Genomic DNA, 18551 nt, shown 5'->3' on the forward strand with positions numbered 1-18551 from the left:
TTCCATAAATTCTGGCGAAGCTCGCTGAAATCCCAACTGAAGAAATTCACTGAAATTAACGTCCGGGAAATTTCCCGGCGACGATTCAATTGTCTGGTTCTGATTTTTAAGTACCTTTTTGTTGAATTAAATTTTGCCATCCTCATATTTCTTAAACACGAAATTGGCTTTAGAGACGGAGACAAAAAAAAAAAAAAAAAAAAAAAAAAAAAAAAAAAAAAGATTTGCAGGAAATTCTTTTTAGAGAGAGATCTTTTTGTTTTAGAGAGGCAATCGGCGAGGACAAACCTTGGCCACCGCTAAGAACAGATTTGCGGTGAGCCACTGATTGAATAAGAGAGAGGAGAGAGAAGATAAGAGAGATAAAGTAATTGTGAGGAAAAAAAAAAAAAAAAAAAAGAGAGAGGAGAGAGAAAAGTACCGTGCATTGAATTACTTTTTGTTTGTTTTTTTTCAAATCTCAATGCACGCAAATCGTGTGGCTAGAATGGAGAGCTCGTTAGTGCTATTGCGAGCGTGCTGTCATGGGCTTAGAGTTTCAGCACCACTCTAGCTACTCCCGTGTGGCACCAAGACGTTGCTTCTACTCTCGCAAGGACTTGGTCAACCTAACTCCCGTGCACACCTTAGCTAACACATTCCCCTTGTGCGCTTACTAGTGTTGTAGTGGCCCTCGCCCTTTCCTCACTTGGCTTGCACACTCACACACACTAAGGCACTTAAGTTGGCAAGGAAAGAACACTTCTATTACTTCAAAGAATGTTTTGTACAAGGTTAGCACTCAAACTCTCTACAAGGCTCTCAAGACTCACTCTAGGACTTGTTGCCTACAAAATGAAGTCCTACACCTATTTATAGGCATCCCCATCCCTAATGGACGGCTAGGATGCATTCTAACCAATGGTGGAGATCGATTCTCTAGAATCTTCTCCCACCTACTTCACACTTCCATACATATTTACAATTATCTACAATATTCTAGAATTCTCTATACTACTCCACACAATTCTGGAAAACTCTAGAATATACTGCACATATCTAAAATCTTCCACACAACTCTAGACAACTCTGGAAGACTCTAGAAACTCCACTCGTCATGTAGTTACCATGCAGCGTCCTCCTCAGCGTCTACGTGTCCCCTACGTGGCACAACCTCCATAGGCGGGGCGTGACATTCTCCCCCACCCATTTCCGTGACGCCCTCGTCACGATTTCTTCAGCTGACCCAGCCTCTCGCAGGTCATCAGCACTTGCGCATATGTCCTTGGCCCAAACGTACGCGCGCCCTTCGGGAGATATAAGGTCCTCACGAGCTCCATCGTGTTGACTGCCACCTTTAGACTCTCCTTCCTGCCCACGAGCGGCACCATGCATGCGGCCTTGCCTTCCTCGCCTCCAAGTATCATCAACGCACCAAGGCATAGTAGTGGCGCGGCATTGTTCCTGTCCATGAACTTTAGCCCCAGCACTATGTCGTGATCGTCCATCTCCGCAACTTGGAAGTCGACCTTGCCCTTCCACCCTTGCATGCATAGCTCCACCTCCTTGCACACTCTGTGAACACGTGCCTCCTCGGAGTTGACGGCCTTGATCCAGCCCTTCGTTTTGTGCATCTCTAAGCCAAGTTATTGCGCCTCCTTCGGGGTAATGAAGTTGTGTGTGGCGCCCATGTCCACCAACTCTTGCACGGCTTTACCACCAACCTGCGCATCCATATAACGCACCCCGGCTACCTTCTTCGCCTTGCCCTTCTTCTTGGTGTCATGCGCCATGCTACTCAACATCTGCATAGCCCTCATGCACCTGTCTTCATCGCTGCCCGCATCATCCATCTTACCCTTGCCCTTATCCTTCACAAAGGCACTCAGGGTCTTCTTGTTGGGGTAGTGTCACAATAGGTGCGGCCCTTCACACAAGTAGCACTTTGGCTCCCATGACACTAGCCTTGGACCTCTCTCCACGGTCCTTGCCCTTGTCATGACGTGAGCGTCTCTCCTCATCGCTATGCTCATCATCACTAGACTTGGGCGAGCCCCCCTTTTTTGAAGCGACGATCTCCCCCACCTTTGTTATGGTCCCTCCTAGGAGACGTGGCCCTCTTGTCATCGTGCCTAAAGTCTTCAAGGCACTCCGCTATAGCCATTGCGGACGCCAAGTCTCTAGGCTCCCTCCTTCTCAGCTCTGTGGCTACCCAATACTGTAACCCATCAATGAACAAGCACACGCGTTACTGCTCCGACATCTCTGCGATCTCCAGCATCAAGTTAGAGTACTCCTTCACATACTCACTTATGTCGCCCTTCTGCTTCAGGCGCCTTAGGTTGATCATGGTGAGGTCCTCGACGCACTCAGTATAGAACTGCCTCTTGAGCTGCCTCTTGAACTCCTCCCATGTGTCAACCGCTCTTGCGCTTCTACCGGTGAAGCACTGCCTCCACCATAAAGCGGCAGTGTCTATGAGGTACATAGTGCATGTCTGCACCTTCTCCTCATCGTCCTCGATTTCTATGCATTCGAAGTGCCGCTCCATGTGCCAGAAGAAGTTGTCAATCTAGCGCGCATTCCTTGCCCCATCATACTCCTTAGGATCCGGCGCTTTCTTCTTCCTTGGCTTCACCACGACCTCGCGCGCCTGGGAGAACTCCTTCTTGCACTCCGTAATCTCCACGTGCAAGTCGTCTACCCGATCATACAAGTACCTTTCCTTCTCTCGCGCCTTGTTGGCAATGCCGTCAATTAGCTCGTAGAGTTCCGCCATCTTTCTCTCGAGCCTGTTAAACTTGGTCTCCGTGTAGACCAAGTGTGTGGCAAGTTTCTCCTCCAAGCTCTGCTCCAAGACGTGGACTTGGTGGTTTCCTCCGTTAGCCATGTCTACTCCAACAAAGCTCCCTTGATGAACCTACTCTGATACCAACTGTCACGGGCTTAGAGTTTCAGCACCACTCTAGCTACTCCCGTGCGGCACCAAGACGTTGCTTCTACTCTCTCAAGGACTTGGTCAACCTAACTCCCATGCACACCTTAGCCAACACACTCCCCTCGTGCGCTTACTAGTGCTGTAGTGGCCCTCGCCCTCTCCTCACTTGGCTTGCACACTCACACACACTAAGGCACTTAAGTTGGCAAGGAAAGAACACTTCTATTACTTCAAAGAATGCTTTGTACAAGGCTAGCACTCAAACTCTCTACAAGGCTCTCAAGACTCACTCTAGGACTTGTTGCCTACAAAATGAAGTCCTACTCATATTTATAGGCATCCCCATCCCTAATGGACGACTAGGATGCATTCTAACCAATGGTGGAGATCGATTCTCTAGAATCTTCTCCCACCTTCTTCACACTTCCATACATATTTACAAGTATCTACAATATTCTAAAATTCTCCATACTACTCCACACAATTCTGGAAAACTCTAGAATATACTACATATATCTAGAATCTTCCACACAACTCTAGACAACTTCGGAAGACTCTAGAAACTCCACTCGTCATGCAGTTGCCATACAGCATCCTCCTCAGCGTCTGCGTGTCGCCTGCGTGGCACAACCTCCATATGCGGGGTGTGACAGCGCGCGCGCTCGCAATAGCAGTACTCAATTAGTTATTCAGCGCATCCACCATAAAATTCCTTGCATTCCGATGCATAGTCAATAGCTTTCTGACATGAAATTACTATGCATTAATGGGGTGGGGTTATTACTATCCACGTTCGTTATACTTTTGGTACCTTCAATTTCTAATGCCAACAAAGTTGCATTCACATTGTGATTGTGTACTGATACAATGAACCCCTTATATATTATCATACGAGTCCCCCGGAAAGACGAGTGCCGGAAGTCTAAGTCCACAAACCAAAAAGAAGAAGAAGAAGAAGAAGAAGAAGAAAAGAGAAAAAGAAAAAAGTATTGGCCTTGCTTGGTTTGCAAATCTCAAATCTGTTTTCAAAAACAGTTTTCAGAGAACCAAAACAGAATACAATTTTCAGTATTTTCAGTTAAAAAAATCTACTTGGTTTAGAAAACTATAAAAATAATTTTCAGAAAATTATAAAACTACTTGGTTGTATATACTTAAAATAGTTTCATGAAAACTAAAGAGTATTGCATATCACTCTTTTATTTTTTTAAAAAAAATTATTATAAGTATTAGATGTGTATTACTCTTAAATATTCTTAAATTAAAAAAATTGCACAAATACAATATTGAAGTGTTTTTTTTTAAAGGGAGGAGAAATTTTTTTTCAAAGTTCTTATAAAATCAAGGTGTATTCTTAACTAGTGGAGTGTACAGAACATGGGACTTGAAAAAATTAACATAACATGTCACAATTTAGATGTTTTCAAGTACATTGCCAAATAAAGATGAATAAAACCTTTACAAACAATTTATTGAGGATTGCATTAGAAGAAAATACTTAGCATATTAACTAGTAAAAAACACAAAATATTGAGCATTTTGACATTCTTACAAATTTACACTATAGGCAACATTCTTTTTACAAAATTATTTTCATTATTTCAGTTGCCAAATTAATTACTTATCAAAAATAATAAATATTGACTATTTTCCAATAGACCATTATTAGCTAGAGGATTACATTAAGAAAATGTTATAAATATTTTACTAAATAGGATTTGTTTTGCCCTTTAAAAAAAAAAAAAAAGAAAAAAAAAACCCTCAATTCTTTTTTATTTTTTTAACCTGACTTTTTTTTTTCCCCATGTTTTCACACAAACGAGAACATTTTTGAGAAACATTGAGAACACTTTTTAGTAGTTTTCTGAAAACTGCACTTTTGTAACTCTAGTTTTCTAAAAACTGTTTTTCAAAAACATATTCAACCAGAAGTTATAACCATTTTTTTGGAGTTTTGTAACTCTATGATGTAAGACATTTTGAAGTGTTTAGTAGTAATTTTTATATTTTAGGTTTCTTATTTATTTTCTTTTTATAAATTTTTATAGAAATTTAATTTTAGTTAGTTTCTAGGAATTATTTTCTATTAGGTTTCTTTATGTTTTTAGTTTCCTTCTAGTGTTAAGTTATTTATATTATAAAAATTCATGTATTGCAAAAGCAAAGACAACTTTTTTTATCAACAATATTTCATAATCCTGTAAGAATTTATAGTTTAGAACAAAATAATTCCTATAAACTAACTAAAAAAAATTTAAAATATAAAAATTATTAAACACCACAAAATGTCTCACAACTGTTTTTTTGAGTTGTAATCCAAGCAGAACCACCAAGGAAAGGACGCCAAATTAGTTTTTCAGCGCGTCCACCACAAAATTCCTTGCATTCCGATGCATAGTCAATAGCTTTCTGACATGAAAATTACTATGCATTAGTGGGGTTCGTTATACTTTCGGTGCCTTCAATTTCTAATGCCAACAAAGCTGCATTCACATTGTGATTGTGTACCATACAATGAACCCCTTAATTGTGTGTTAACTTTATTGAAGCTGAAAAATAAGGGGTCATATATATATATATATATATTATCATTCGAGTCCCGCGGAAAGACAAGTGCGTATTATCATTCGAGTCCCGCGGAAAGACTAGTGCCGCGCATAATAAAACAGAAGTCCCGCGGGCTAAATAATATTCCAAATATAAAGGAAAATAACTTTTTTTATCAATAATATTTCAAAATTTATTATGAATTTATCTCTTATTCAATTGATTCAAAACACTTACCTTGTTTATTTCAAGGTAACCTATTTCTCGTAAATAAATTTGTTGCTTCTGCTTACATGAGTTGATATCTTAAATCTATGGGTATTTTAAATTTACAAAATAAGAAATAAATTCAGAAAAATTCTAAAATATTATTGATAAAAAAGGTTATTTTTGCTCTTGCAATACATGATTATTTATAATAGAGAAGACCTAACACTAGAACCAACATGCCTGTGGCCTAGTGGTACAAGGCTTCTACTTGCTAAAAGGAGGTCAGGGGTTCGAACCTCAGTAGAGGCAGTCTGTATGAGTCCCAATTAGAAATAAAATAAAATAAAATAAAATCACCTAACACTAGAAGGAAACTAAAAATATAAACAAAACTAATAGCAAGAGGAAAATAATTTCTACACTTAAAAGTGTCCTACATCACTCTTAAAAATATAAACAAAACTAATAGCAAGAGAAAAATAATTTCTACACTTAAAAGTGTCCTACATCACTCTTAGAACCGAAAACTATTTTGAGAGTTCATATCCAAGCAGGGCCGCCAAGTAAAGCACACAAAATTAATTTTTCCGAATTTCAGGGGTGGAATTAATAATGGGCTAACCTAGGCTATAGCCCAGGTCCAATTGGAAAGGTAAAAAAAAAAAAGTATTATTGCTCCTACAAGCCCATGTAATACTCTTCATCTTCTTATCAGTTTAGCCCTGTCCAGCTAGCCTAGCCCAATCAATAATATATCTATAAATAAAAGGAGTTATAAAATTTACAAAGGCTAAACCTAAAAAAAAACAAAATAATAATAATAATAATAAAACATGTTGTGTCAATGACTGAATAACTTCCACCATCCATTTTCATTTATTTACTTCAAGTTAAACTAAATGGGAATCACATTCATTATTTTCATAAAAGCATTTTAAGATTGAAACAACAGCAAACTAGTTAACTTAAGATCACATAAGTGGCTTAAATTACTCGCAAATCAAATACATTGTTAGTTTATGAAAGAAGACTTAGACTCTTTATGTGTAAGGCACTAAGACATAGGTGAATGGATATCATGAATTATTATTGGTAATCTAGTGAAATATTAATTTTTATTTTTATAAAAAAAAAAAAGGCTTTGTTAATAACTTGATGATTTCTTATTAAATTGAGTAATTTACTATATAATGGATTAATGACTAGAAAGGGACGAAGTACATAATTCTTATTTTTTAATATAAATTTGTTGATAAGGAAACTATATATCTTGCAGGTGTTTGTTTTAATACTTGTATGAAACATATTTCAGTGTATTTTTTATTGTGAAAATACGTTAGAGTTTGTTTAAATTTGTTAGAAAGTTGTACATTATTGAGTTTAATTGAATGATTGATGCATAAAAATTTTATACTTAGAATATGAATGCCAAATTAAGCAATTATAGATTTAATTATTTTTAATCCCCTACTTTACAATCTTGACTCGGGCCAACAAAATTCCTTGCATTCCTATGCATACCCTTATTTTTCAGCTTGATTAAAGTCAACACACGATCATATCATACGAGTCCCGAGGAAAAACAAGTGCCGCGCATAATAAAACATGAGTCCCGCGGGCTAAATAATCTTCCTTTATATATATGAAGGGGGGGTGGGGGAGATTTCATACGAGTCCCGCGGAAAAACAAGTGCCGCGCATAATAAAACATGAGTCCCGCGGGCTAAATAATCTTCCTTTATATATATGAAGGGGGGGGGGGGGGGGGGGGGGGGAACTCCATTTCTTCTACTTTCCTAGTCCGTCAACGGTATCAGGCTTCATCTCAAAATCGAAGTCTTGGCTAAGATCCAATCAATCCATAATGAATTTCAAGCTTTAATCTTGAAGGAAAATCTAAGTCTTGGCTAAGCTCCGATCAATCCGTCATCAGATCCAGAATTTCAAGCTTTAATCTGAAGGACTCTCCCTCCCTCGGTTCACAGTGCTATTATTGCATAGGAATCTTCCGGCGGATTGTCTGAGACGGCCCCCTCGTCGTCCAGACCTCGGTGTTGAGAACTCCATTGATCTATGCAGTTGTGGTATACTCCCATTCCTACTTGTATTCTTGTATGTTCATGTTTCTGTCTATTTCGGGCATTTAGTATTTTTTTAAGGGGCAGTTGCATGGGTTTGAGTGGTTTTTGGACTGATCAGGAGTAGGCAAGTAATGATAGGTTAATAATTCATTATCGATTTATTTACGATGAGTAATTAAAAGATTTGAGTGATAAATGGGTTTAGTTAATAAATACTTGACCCAATTATTTAAGTATTTTTAAATATAAATTGTTAAATTATTTTAATTGTTGAATACTAAAAAAAATATTTTTATATTAAATTTATTAGTTTTACGGTCTCACTTTTTACAATTTTTTTTTTTATTATTATTATTTTTGTTTTTTCTAAAAAAAGTTACTATACAACTTATTTGAGAATTATTAAGGCACAAAAAAAGAAACAGACGAGTTGAAACGGAGGAGAGAGAAACAGGGGAAAGGGAGAATATGAGAGACAAGAGGAAAAAATATATATATGAAAAAAAAAAAAAAGGAAGAAGAGAGAGAAAGAAAAAAAAAAGGGAAGAAGAGTGAGTTAAAAACAGGAAATGTTAATATTAATTATATTAGAACATCTACCCTTTCAGTAATATAATAACTGTTATGATTGTTTAATAACAAATATATATATATATATATATATATAGTTTTTACATTAAATTTTTTATTTCAAAAGTTACAATTTTTTTTTTCCTTTTTTATGACAAAAAATAAAAAATAAAAAAAGGAGAGACAAAAAGAGAGGAGAGAAAAAAAAATAAATAAATAAATTTTGTTTGAACGGTTAAGTTTAAGTTGTGTACTCACTGTCATTGAATTTAATAAGTTCTCACTTTTTACCTTATTATTGATTCACTCATTTAAATTTCAGTACTCAAATAATTTAATTTTAATAGATAAATATGGACGATTTAATGGGTTAGCCTAAATTGTCACCCCGAGTATTTCCTTTTGGTTAGTTGATTTTTTTGTTTATTTTGTTGCAGGGCGTGTTTTTGCCTTTGGTTGGTCTAAGGACCTCTTTTTCTCTCTTTGAGAACCCTTTCTGTTAACTCTACTTAACACTTTACCCAAAAAAAAGAAAAATTCCTCAGACCCCCTCAATGTCCAGACCTCGGTGGTTGAGAGCTCCATTCCTCTATGCAGTTGTGGTATACTCCCAATCCTACTTTTATTCTTGTATGCTCATGTTTCTATTTATTCTGGGCAGTTAGTATTTCCTTTTGTTTGGTTGATTTTTGTGTTTATTTTGTTCCAGGGCCTGTTTGTGCCTTTGGTTGGCCTAAGGACGTTTTTTTCTCTCTTTGAGAGCTGTTAATTCTACTTACCATTTTACCCAAAAAAAAAAATCATTTCTCCAATATTTCCCTCCACCACTCGGGGAGTAGACCCATTTTGCTCACCTGTCTTAACCATTTGCTGATAGACGACCCACTTCATTTTCTTTTTCTCTGTCCATGGCGGGTAAGATTTTATGTTTTCAAGACGGCACCACCCCTAGTGTCCCGCCACCCAACCAATGGCGCAAAGCTCCTTTCCTAGAGACAGATCAAGACCACTTTTGGAACCTTGTGGGAGTTGAACAAGAGGATGTTATTGTTCCCGACGATCCCAAATTTTTGGAAGATGAAGGTCCCATTGATGGAGCTCTAATTTCTCCTTCTTCCATTCCACGGCTCTTGGTGGAACGTGGAGATTTTCCTTATTCTTTCATTGAGTTTGATGGTCACACGGGTTGTCCCACTAATTGGAAGTTGTGGGCACGGCATGTCCTAAGTACGGAGGCTTACACAAATATTTTGGAACGTTCAAACATTTTGGACGCCATCCGTTTGTTTTCAGACATAAGTATTAGGCGCGACAATTTAAGCTTGCTTACACTGATTTCTCGCTGGAGTACGGACTCCCACACCTTTGTTGCATCTTGGGGTGAATTTTCCCCCACTTTAGAAGACGTTGCTGTGTTGTACCGACTGCCCATCCTTAGTGATAATGATGTTAATTGGATTGATTTGGCTCCCGAAGATCAAACCGTGGTGGACGACTTGAAACAATGTGCTACAATTGCTTCCGAAAAGGGATCGTGGTTTGATGGTTCAACCCTTTTACCTTCACAACCAGTACTTGGTCACAAGAAGTTAACTTACGCGAGTTGGGCCCGCCATTTCTTCAAAGACGTGCCAGACCGACCTTCACAAGACGATCGTAGTGTAAATGGCCCAGAGTTCGACACGCCTCTTCATCTAGCGGGTTTCCTATCTTATTGGCTTGACCGTTTTATTTTTGAGGGTCGTCCTGAGGATGGTCTCAGTACAAGGGTGTTTCCTCTCGCGGCCGTACTTGCCCGCGGGTGTGCTGTTCCACTAGCACCCATGTTCCTCGGGACATTATATCATCGTCTAGATATGATTAAAGGGGACTTGTCTCGTTCTTTAGGAAGATATGACATTAGCTCCTTCATTTCATGCCCATTTTTTATGATGTTCTTATTTGAGAGGTTTCCAAGCTACAGTGCCAGTCCTCCAAAAGAATTTGTGGCTAATGATGCAGATGGTGCCCCTGCCAACAAAGGGCAAGCCTTAAGGTGGTCTGGGATTACTGGCCGGAAATTAGGGGATTTGATAGACTATGAAAGAGAGTTTGTTTTTAGGCCTTATGCTCTTCACATAAATGGCATTGAATTCCCCATGTTTTACTTTGATAATGACGAGCAACTTTGTCCGGCTCAACCTATGAACCATTCCCAGCTGATGTTTGCTGCTATGACAGCCAGCTGTTGTCTTCCAAGCTTTACTGAAGCAGGGATGTCTTTGGCCAGTTATAAGCCAGCGCGGGTCCCGCGTCAATTTGGGTTCGACCAAGGAGTTCCACATCTACAAGTCAACCGGCAGTCTTTTCATGACTGTCTCCGGGAGTTGTCGGATAGGTCTTATTCACTTACCTTCTTTATCCCTTCACATGATCGCCAAGGTAAGTGTCCGGAAGGCTATCACAAATTTTGGAAGAAGAACCTTGATATCTTTCTCTCCTTTCCCAAGGAGTTGCCGCATCCTATTGAGCCACCAGACATCTTTGTAGGTGACTCTTCACTCAAGCTTCCAAAGAAGCGGCCAACCTCATCTCGCGGCAATGCGAGCCGGTTTGCGAAGGAATTTGCTCCCAAATGTTTGGCAAACACATGTATAGGAACACAAAATTCTATGCCAAGTCGAGCTGCTGATTGGATAAGATTTTAAAATCAAAAAGAGTTTTACCTTGTCCTGCTCCCAAAAGGCCCAGAAAGGTAATACTCAAATTTTATTTTATTTTTTCTTGTTCAGATTCTCTCTCTTTTAGCATAATTTTTGACACGTAGAATGGCACAAGTACAAGAGCTACCAGCAGCAATTTTGTGGAAGGACCTGTAACAACTAGCAACGATGTGGCAGAAGACAATAAAGAGCAAGCTGGTATTCCTGCATACACAAAAGTGAGTAACGCCCAAATTTTATTTTGTTTTTTTATTGTTCAGATTGTCTCTCTTTTTACATAATTTTGACATGTAGGATATCGCAACAAGTGCAAGAGCTACCAGCAGCAATTTTGTGGAGATTGGGGAAGATCCCATAATGACTAGCAACAATGCGGTAGAAGGCAATAAAGAGCAAGCTGGTATTCCTGTGCGTGCGGAGGTGAGCAATGCCCAATATTTATTTTATTTTTTCTTGTTCTGTCTCCTTCATTTAAAATAAATTTGATATATAGGATGGCACAACAAGTATAAGAGTTACAAGCAGGAATTTTGTGGAGAATGTGGAAGATCCCATTACGACTAGCAACAATGTAGCAGAAGGCAATATAGAGCAAGTTACAACTAGCAACAATGCGGCAGAAGGCAATATAGAGCAAGCTAGTATTTTTTTTTTCCAGGAAGATATTGAGCAAGCTAGAATTCGTGATTGTGCAGAGGTGAGTATGCCCGCGCAGGCTATTATGCCGGAGCAGACGCGCGCACCAGAGAGGACGAGTGCACCCGCGCCATTAAGTACACTCGAGCGAGCAGTCGTGGATTTGGCTGATCAAAATTTGGTTGCCGTAACCCATGAAGATACCATCTTAACTCAACCCACAGAAGGCCAATCTCTTGGAGCCAATCCCAAAGAGCCTGGCAATTTTAAAACTTGTGCTGAAGGTTTTGGTGTTATTGAGCCCCACAATCAACCATCTAATATTCAACATATTGACGATTTCATGTGTTGGACTGATGCACCTATATTTCTGGGTGACACAGAAATTTCCCAGAGTCCCCGCAGTTTACCAACACTTAGCCCGAGAATTTCAGAAATTTTCACGACAACCTCCCAGCTTCTTGGTGGGATACAATTTTCCCAGAGTTCCCGCAGTTTACCAACACTTCCCTGGAGAACTTCTGTGACAGATGAGTCTCAAAGTATTTTGAATTCTGAAGAGATGATGAGACGTTTAAATCGCTCTACTGATGATGTGTTGAGCCCCGTTCCTGCTGAAAACATTGATCCTAGCATGAGCCTAGGTCGTGGAGGTTTTCCCAAGGCTCCTCTGGCTCCAGCAGATTCCGGTCAGACTTCTACTGACAGGCTTGTTCGTTGGAATCAATTTATTTGCAGTTCCAACAAAGTCAATACCTTGGACCGTATTTATCAACGTCTTCCAGAAACTTTTGCTGATTTCGAGGGTCAGGGGCCTGAGTTTCAATCTGTTCTAGACATGTTAAAGTTGCAGGGGGAGAAGCTCAACAATGCTGACATAAGCAAGGTGAACCAGCTTTTAAATACTGGCAAGTTAGTTGGTCTAAATCTCTCTTGGCTCGAGTTCCGAGTTTGTGCCATTGAAAACTTAGGGATGCTATATCTTATTCCATGCCCTTCCCTACATTGCAAATGGACACTATTGAGGACACCAACTTGTTTGGCATGGGCTGTATTGTGTCCAACAGTGCAGGAACAATTTTTGATTTTGGGCTAATTTCCGGAACAAAAAATTCGTATTCCAAAGTGTTCCCAAATTTCAGCCGGCCCACTATTCACTGTAGAAAGGAGAACAACAGTCCAAAGTGCAGGAATTCTGAGAACACGTATTTAAGAATCGGTGGAACATTGCCCTAATTGTGAACTTGCCTCCATCTCTATTCTCGTTCTCAACTGTGAACTTGCCCTAATTTCTGAAAAAACACTCTGACTTGCCCTCTCTCTCTCTGCAACTGCAAGCTACAAAATCTACAAGAATCTGAAGTTCGAAACCCACCTCAATATCTATTCTCGTTGTCAATTCTGAAGTTGCCCCCTCTCTCTCTCTGCAACTGCAACCTACAAAATCCAGCAGATCTATGAACTTGCCCCCCTCTCTCTCAAGAACCCCATTGATTCATACATAGATAAGCTCAGACTTAGCTTTTTACAGCTAATTGAAAAGGACCATTTTGGCTCCCTGATCTTATTTGACTATTTCTATTCCTCCTTCTATATCAGTTCTCTCTAGGTAAACAGGTATATCAACCCAAAAATTACCGAATATGATTTGTGCGTTGTTGAAAACGATCTCTATCTCAGCTCTGCGTTTTCCGGTGAACCCAAAGCTTCGGTGCGTAGATTTGTCACTTCGGCGAGCTCTTGTGCGCTCTCATCTGCCGATTCCGACGAACCTCACATCTGCGTTTTTTTAATTGAATTTTTATTTGATCCAATTTCTCAAATCTCTTGCAATTTCTTCACCTGCTATATATATATATATATATATATATATATAGAGCAAAATAGCTTGAATCCTCATTTTTTATATTTGTCTATCTAAAATTTTAAAAAAATTGTTAGATAATATAATATATGACTTATTATTAGATAATATATATATAGCAAAATAGCTTGAATCCTCATTTTTTATATTTGTCTATTTGAAATTTTAAAAAAATTGTTAGAAAATATAATATATGACTTATTATTAGATAATATAATATATGATAAAATTTGTTTTTCTATATATATATATATATCAAAGTAGCTTGAATCCTCATTTTTTATATTTGTCTATCTGAAATTTAAAAAATTTAAATTTAAATGGAGAAAGAAAATAATTGTGACTTATTATTAGATTTTATAATATATGATTAAATTTGTTTTTCTATTTTTAGTAAAAAGGTACTATGAAGAAGCAAATTTTCTATTTTTAGGTTTTTATTGGTAATTTTTTAATAAAAAAATTCCAACACTCGTACTAATTTGATGCAATGAAATTTATTAGTAATATTTACAGGTTTTTATTGGTAATTTTTTAACAAAGGAAACCCAACAATTTTTTTTGATAACTTATAGTTTTGAAATTTGTCACTTAAAAAAAATATATATATTTCATGATTTTTTTTAGTAATTTTGGTTACACTTTTACTCTTCTAAACATGTTTTGTTCTCATATTTCTTAGAACAATATACATTACCAAACATGTTTTACCATGTTTTAATTTCAAAATTCTGAGAGCAAATTTGGAACATCAAACATGTTTTGTTCTCATCTCAGAACATCACACTACACTTCCCAAACGGGCCCTTAGCTTCCGACAAGAGAGAAAATGGACAAAAGGACCAAATGACTCAGTGGTATTACCCCTTCCTCCCCAAAGAGGAGGTCGGGTGCGTAATTGCTTTTAACTTTCACAAAAAAAAAGAAAAAAAAAAAAAAAAAGAAAAAAAAAAAAAGAACAAAAGAAAATGGAAATATTCTTTGTCAGATTCTATTTTATTTTTTCTTGTTAAGATTCTCTCTCTTTTAGCATAATTTTGAAATGTAGGATGACACAACAAGTACAAGAGCTACCAGCAGCAGCAATTCTGTGGAGATTGTGGAAGATCCCGTAACGACCAGTAACAATGTGGCAAAAGGCAATAAAAACCAAGTTGGTATTCCTGCGCGCACAGAGGTGAGTAATATTGCCCAATTTTTATTTTATTTTTTCTTGTTCAGTTTCTCTCTCTTTTAGCATAATTTTAACATGTAGGATGGTGAAACAAGTATAAGAGCTACCGACATCAATTTTGTGGACCTTGTGGAAGATCCCCCAATGACTAGCAACAATGCTGCAGAAGGCAATATAGAGCAAGCTGGTATTCCTGCGCAAGCAGAGGTGACTAATGCCCAATTCTTATTTTATTTTTTCTTGTTCCGATTGTCTCTCTCTTTGAACTTAATTTTGACATGTAGGATGGCGCAACTAGTACAAGAGCTACGAGCAACAATTTTGTGGACCTTGTGGAAGATCCCTCAATGATTAGCAACAATGCGATAGAAGGCAATAAAGAGCAAGTTGGTATTCCTGCCTGCTCTGAGGTGAGTAATGGCCAATTTTTATTTCATTTTTTCTTGTTCAGATTCTCTCTCTTTTAACATAATTCTGACATGTAGGATGGTGCAACAAGTACAAGAGCAACCGGCACACAAGTTTCTAAGAGCAACCGGCACACAAGCAACCGGAGAATTTCAGAATTTTCCGTGACGGGCCCCGTACATACGCTTCTTACCGGGATAGAATTTTCCCAGAGTTCCCACAGTTTCTCAGCACTTTCCCGGAGAATTCTAGAATTTTCCGTCGCAGATGAGTCTCAAAGTGTTGTGAATTCTGAAGAGACGATGAGACGATTATATCTCTCTACTGATGATCTGTTGAGCCCCGTTCCTGCTGAAAACATTGGTCTTAGCATGAGCCTAGGTTTTGGAGGTTTTCCCAAGGCTCCTCTGGCTCGAGCAGAATCCGGTCAGACTTCTACTGACAGGCTTGCTCTTTGGAATTATTTTTTCGTGGCAGATGAGTCTCGAAGTGTTGTGAATTCTGAAGAGACGATGAGACGATTATATCGCTCTACTGATGATCTGTTGAGCCCCGTTCCTGCTGAAAACATTGATCTTAGCATGAGCCTAGGTTTTGGAGGTTTTCCCAAGGCTCCTCTGGCTCGAGCAGAATCCGGTCAGACTTCTACTGACAGGCTTGTTCGTTGGAATGAATTTTTTTGCAGTTCCAACAAAGTCAATACCTTGGACCGTATTTATCAACGTCATCTAGAAACTTTTGCCGATTTCAAGGTTCAGGGGCCTGAGTTTCAATCTGTTTATCTAGACATGTTAGCAGACGTTATTAAGTTGCTGGAGGAGAAGCTCGTGCGTGATATTGACGATGCTGACATAAGCAAGGTGAATCAGCTTTTAAATAATGGCAAGTTGGTCGGTCTAAATCTCTCTTGGCTCGAGTTCCGAGTTCGTGCAATTGAATACTTAGCTTCCAACAAGAGAGAAAATGAAAGTGTTCTTTGTCAGATCCGTCAATCCGAGGAGGAAAAGATAAAATTGGAACACAAAATAGAATCCTTGAAGTCGTCTTCTTTGGACCTTGAGCAGAAGATATCTGCTCAACAAGAAGGTTTTGGTAACAGTTTAAACTGGGATGGCTTTTCACTTGATGGGTTGATTTGATTTGTTCTTAGATTTTTGAATAAAATTATACAGTACTTATCTTCTCTCTAGTTTAGATTTATTACAGTTACTTTTTTGTATTTTAGATTATAACAATTATCTTAGTGTTTAATAATATCAATTTCACTAACAAACAAAAATGATCTAAGTTAAGGTGTCAAGTTTTTACCCTTTATATTGGACAAAAGTATCTTTACAAAAAATTAAATAAATAAATAAAACTTGCCACATTTTACCATTTCTGAGGGCCGGAGTCATTTTATTACACATATGTAATTGAGTGTTTTTTGGCTGGTTTGTTTTTATTTTTATTTTTTGTGTGTAATTTCCTAACTCCTATGGAGCCATTACAAAATCCTCATTGAAGTCTCCTTTTGCTATTTAATTTTCGTATTTAATAAAATCTCCTTTGCTATCTAATTTTTGTACTTGCTGGCTGTGTGAAATGTCTCTCTTGTCCAGCATATCTTACACCATTTTGATACATCATAATGCATACAACAGAACTTATCCAATTCAGTCTTTCACCGTGAGGTTTTTTCGAAACTTCAATTATGACGTTCCTTCTCTCCACGTCAAACTTCGAAATGCATCCTTCTTATAGAAGGAAAAAAACGCTTTCACATTTTCTTAACTTGAAATGACCGAGTAGAGGAAAGGTTATTTTTTGAGGGCATTTCTGGGAACAAATTATTGAGATATCCTAAAATTACAGTAGAAGGGATTTATACCTTAGCTATTTTGGCAAGCATTAAAGATCTAATAAACGCAAACTGGGAGCATAAAATCATACTGTAATACTTATTTTGTCCCTACATGATACTTTCAACTTTATCAAATCATGATACTGTCGGCTTGATCAAATCATTTTATTGGGGTTAGGCATAAAACACCTCAATTGTATAATTTGTGTATCACTTTACCTTTCTATTTTAAAAAGGGTACGAAAAGACTTCTCAAATTGATTTTTATATAAATCTAATATAAAATAATACTGTAATACTTATTTTGTCCTCTTATTCTTTTGAAAATATTCTATGACTAATAATATTATAATCCAGGGATATTATATGCACGTTACCTATCATTAGTGTTATGTGCACCTTCTCTAACCTCTATTATTATTATTATTATTTTAACAATGCATTATTCTCTCTTGAAAGTGATATAGTATGCGAAGAAAATATCAACCAAATTTTTATTTTTTATTATTATTATTTTTTTTTTATTTGAATAGCCTACAAGCAATAGATGTTAATAAGTCCAATCATCTTAATTTCTCTTCAAATTAATTTATTTTTGAAAATGCAATATTTAGAATTTTTGGAATACAAATGGGTATAATAACTCTATAATGTTTGTAATCTAAAGAAAATTACAAATATAAGCAAATATTTTAGTAAGATAAAATGGGGAAAAGGAATTCTAATTCCTAGTTTTGTATTTCCTTCGACTTCAATTCTATCAAACCTATAACCATTTTTAAGAAATCACAATCCAAATCATAGATATGTATTCACATAGATACTCTACCCTACTCTGGCTCACAATCTCTCATTTTTTATTATTACTTTCTTTATTATGATTATTATTATTTTATCCCGTCACTCTAAATCCCTCGTTAACCATGATCCATGTCAATTCCTTATACTATAAACGCAACTGGAGAGTGTGAAAGTGAACTTACATATATTAGCACAAGTACCATACTGCTATAAAATAGAAAAGTAATTGAAAATTCTCTCTGGTATATTGATTCAGATCACTATTTATAGTGTTGTACGATGTATATGGAATACAAACCAAGAGCGTACTACACTGCACTAAATATGTGATTTACATATATAGAAGGTTATACAAGGCTAATTCACCCAATAATTTAGCCTTTGATGTTTCAATCTGTTGTGTGGTCAGAGGAGGAAATCTTAGAGATTTGCAATGAATTCTCCAATCTATTATCACCACCCCCCCCCCCGGGGGCGCGCCAGGGCAAACTGATAGGTCGTTCACGAACTAAAAGCTTGGTTTGTCGAAACCGGAATCGTTGTGAGGAGAGACCTTTGGTGAAAATATCTGCAACTTGATCCTTTATTGTGATGAACTAAATGTCTAATTTTTTTTAAAAAAAAAAAAAAAAAAAAAAAACCTTTTCACGAACTATAATGTCCCGGATTTTTCTGAATTTTATTTATTTATTTTTTGTGCTTCATTTTGCGTGCCACATGGGCCTTAAGGGTTGTTTAGGTCATTTCATTGAGTCGGGTTTTAGAAGTGCATTTTATTATTTAAGTTAATTAGAGGCG

General features: G+C 37.3%; 1 protein-coding gene and 1 long non-coding RNA gene across 2 annotated transcripts; both read left to right on the plus strand.

Moving 5' to 3' along the window:
- The first annotated feature begins 7459 nt into the window (after nt 1-7459).
- LOC132303568 (uncharacterized) lies at nt 7460-9101 on the plus strand. The gene is made up of 3 exons (XR_009481285.1): nt 7460-7758; nt 8763-8927; nt 9035-9101. It is a non-coding gene; the product is annotated as an uncharacterized LOC132303568 (long non-coding RNA).
- Nucleotides 9102-9120: 19 nt separating this feature from the next.
- On the plus strand, nt 9121-16335 carry LOC132303567 (uncharacterized). Its single transcript, XM_059800867.1, has 8 exons — nt 9121-11059; nt 11132-11245; nt 11322-11447; nt 11521-12549; nt 14576-14704; nt 14783-14908; nt 14986-15111; nt 15187-16335. The coding sequence occupies exons 3-8, from the start codon at nt 11385-11387 to the stop codon at nt 16246-16248; spliced, it is 2535 nt and encodes an 844-aa protein (XP_059656850.1). The 5' UTR covers nt 9121-11059; nt 11132-11245; nt 11322-11384; the 3' UTR covers nt 16249-16335.
- Nucleotides 16336-18551: the final 2216 nt, after the last annotated feature.

The sequence above is a fragment of the Cornus florida genome, unplaced genomic scaffold, assembly GCF_030987335.1.
Source record: "Cornus florida cultivar Cherokee Brave unplaced genomic scaffold, ASM3098733v1 CherokeeBrave_3.0.0_Hap2_Chr04, whole genome shotgun sequence".
NCBI lineage: Eukaryota > Viridiplantae > Streptophyta > Magnoliopsida > Cornales > Cornaceae > Cornus > Cornus florida.

What these genes read in the sequence shown, in the direction of transcription:
- LOC132303567 (XM_059800867.1), top strand. Translation starts at nt 11,385, where the DNA reads ATGACTAGCAACAATGCGGTAGAAGGCAATAAAGAGCAAGCTGGTATT. An exon ending in GTATTCCTGTGCGTGCGGAG is followed by an intron (nt 11,448 to 11,520) that starts GTGAGCAATGCC and finishes TTTGATATATAG; the next exon opens with GATGGCACAACAAGTATAAG. An exon ending in GTATTCCTGCCTGCTCTGAG is followed by an intron (nt 15,112 to 15,186) that starts GTGAGTAATGGC and finishes TCTGACATGTAG; the next exon opens with GATGGTGCAACAAGTACAAG.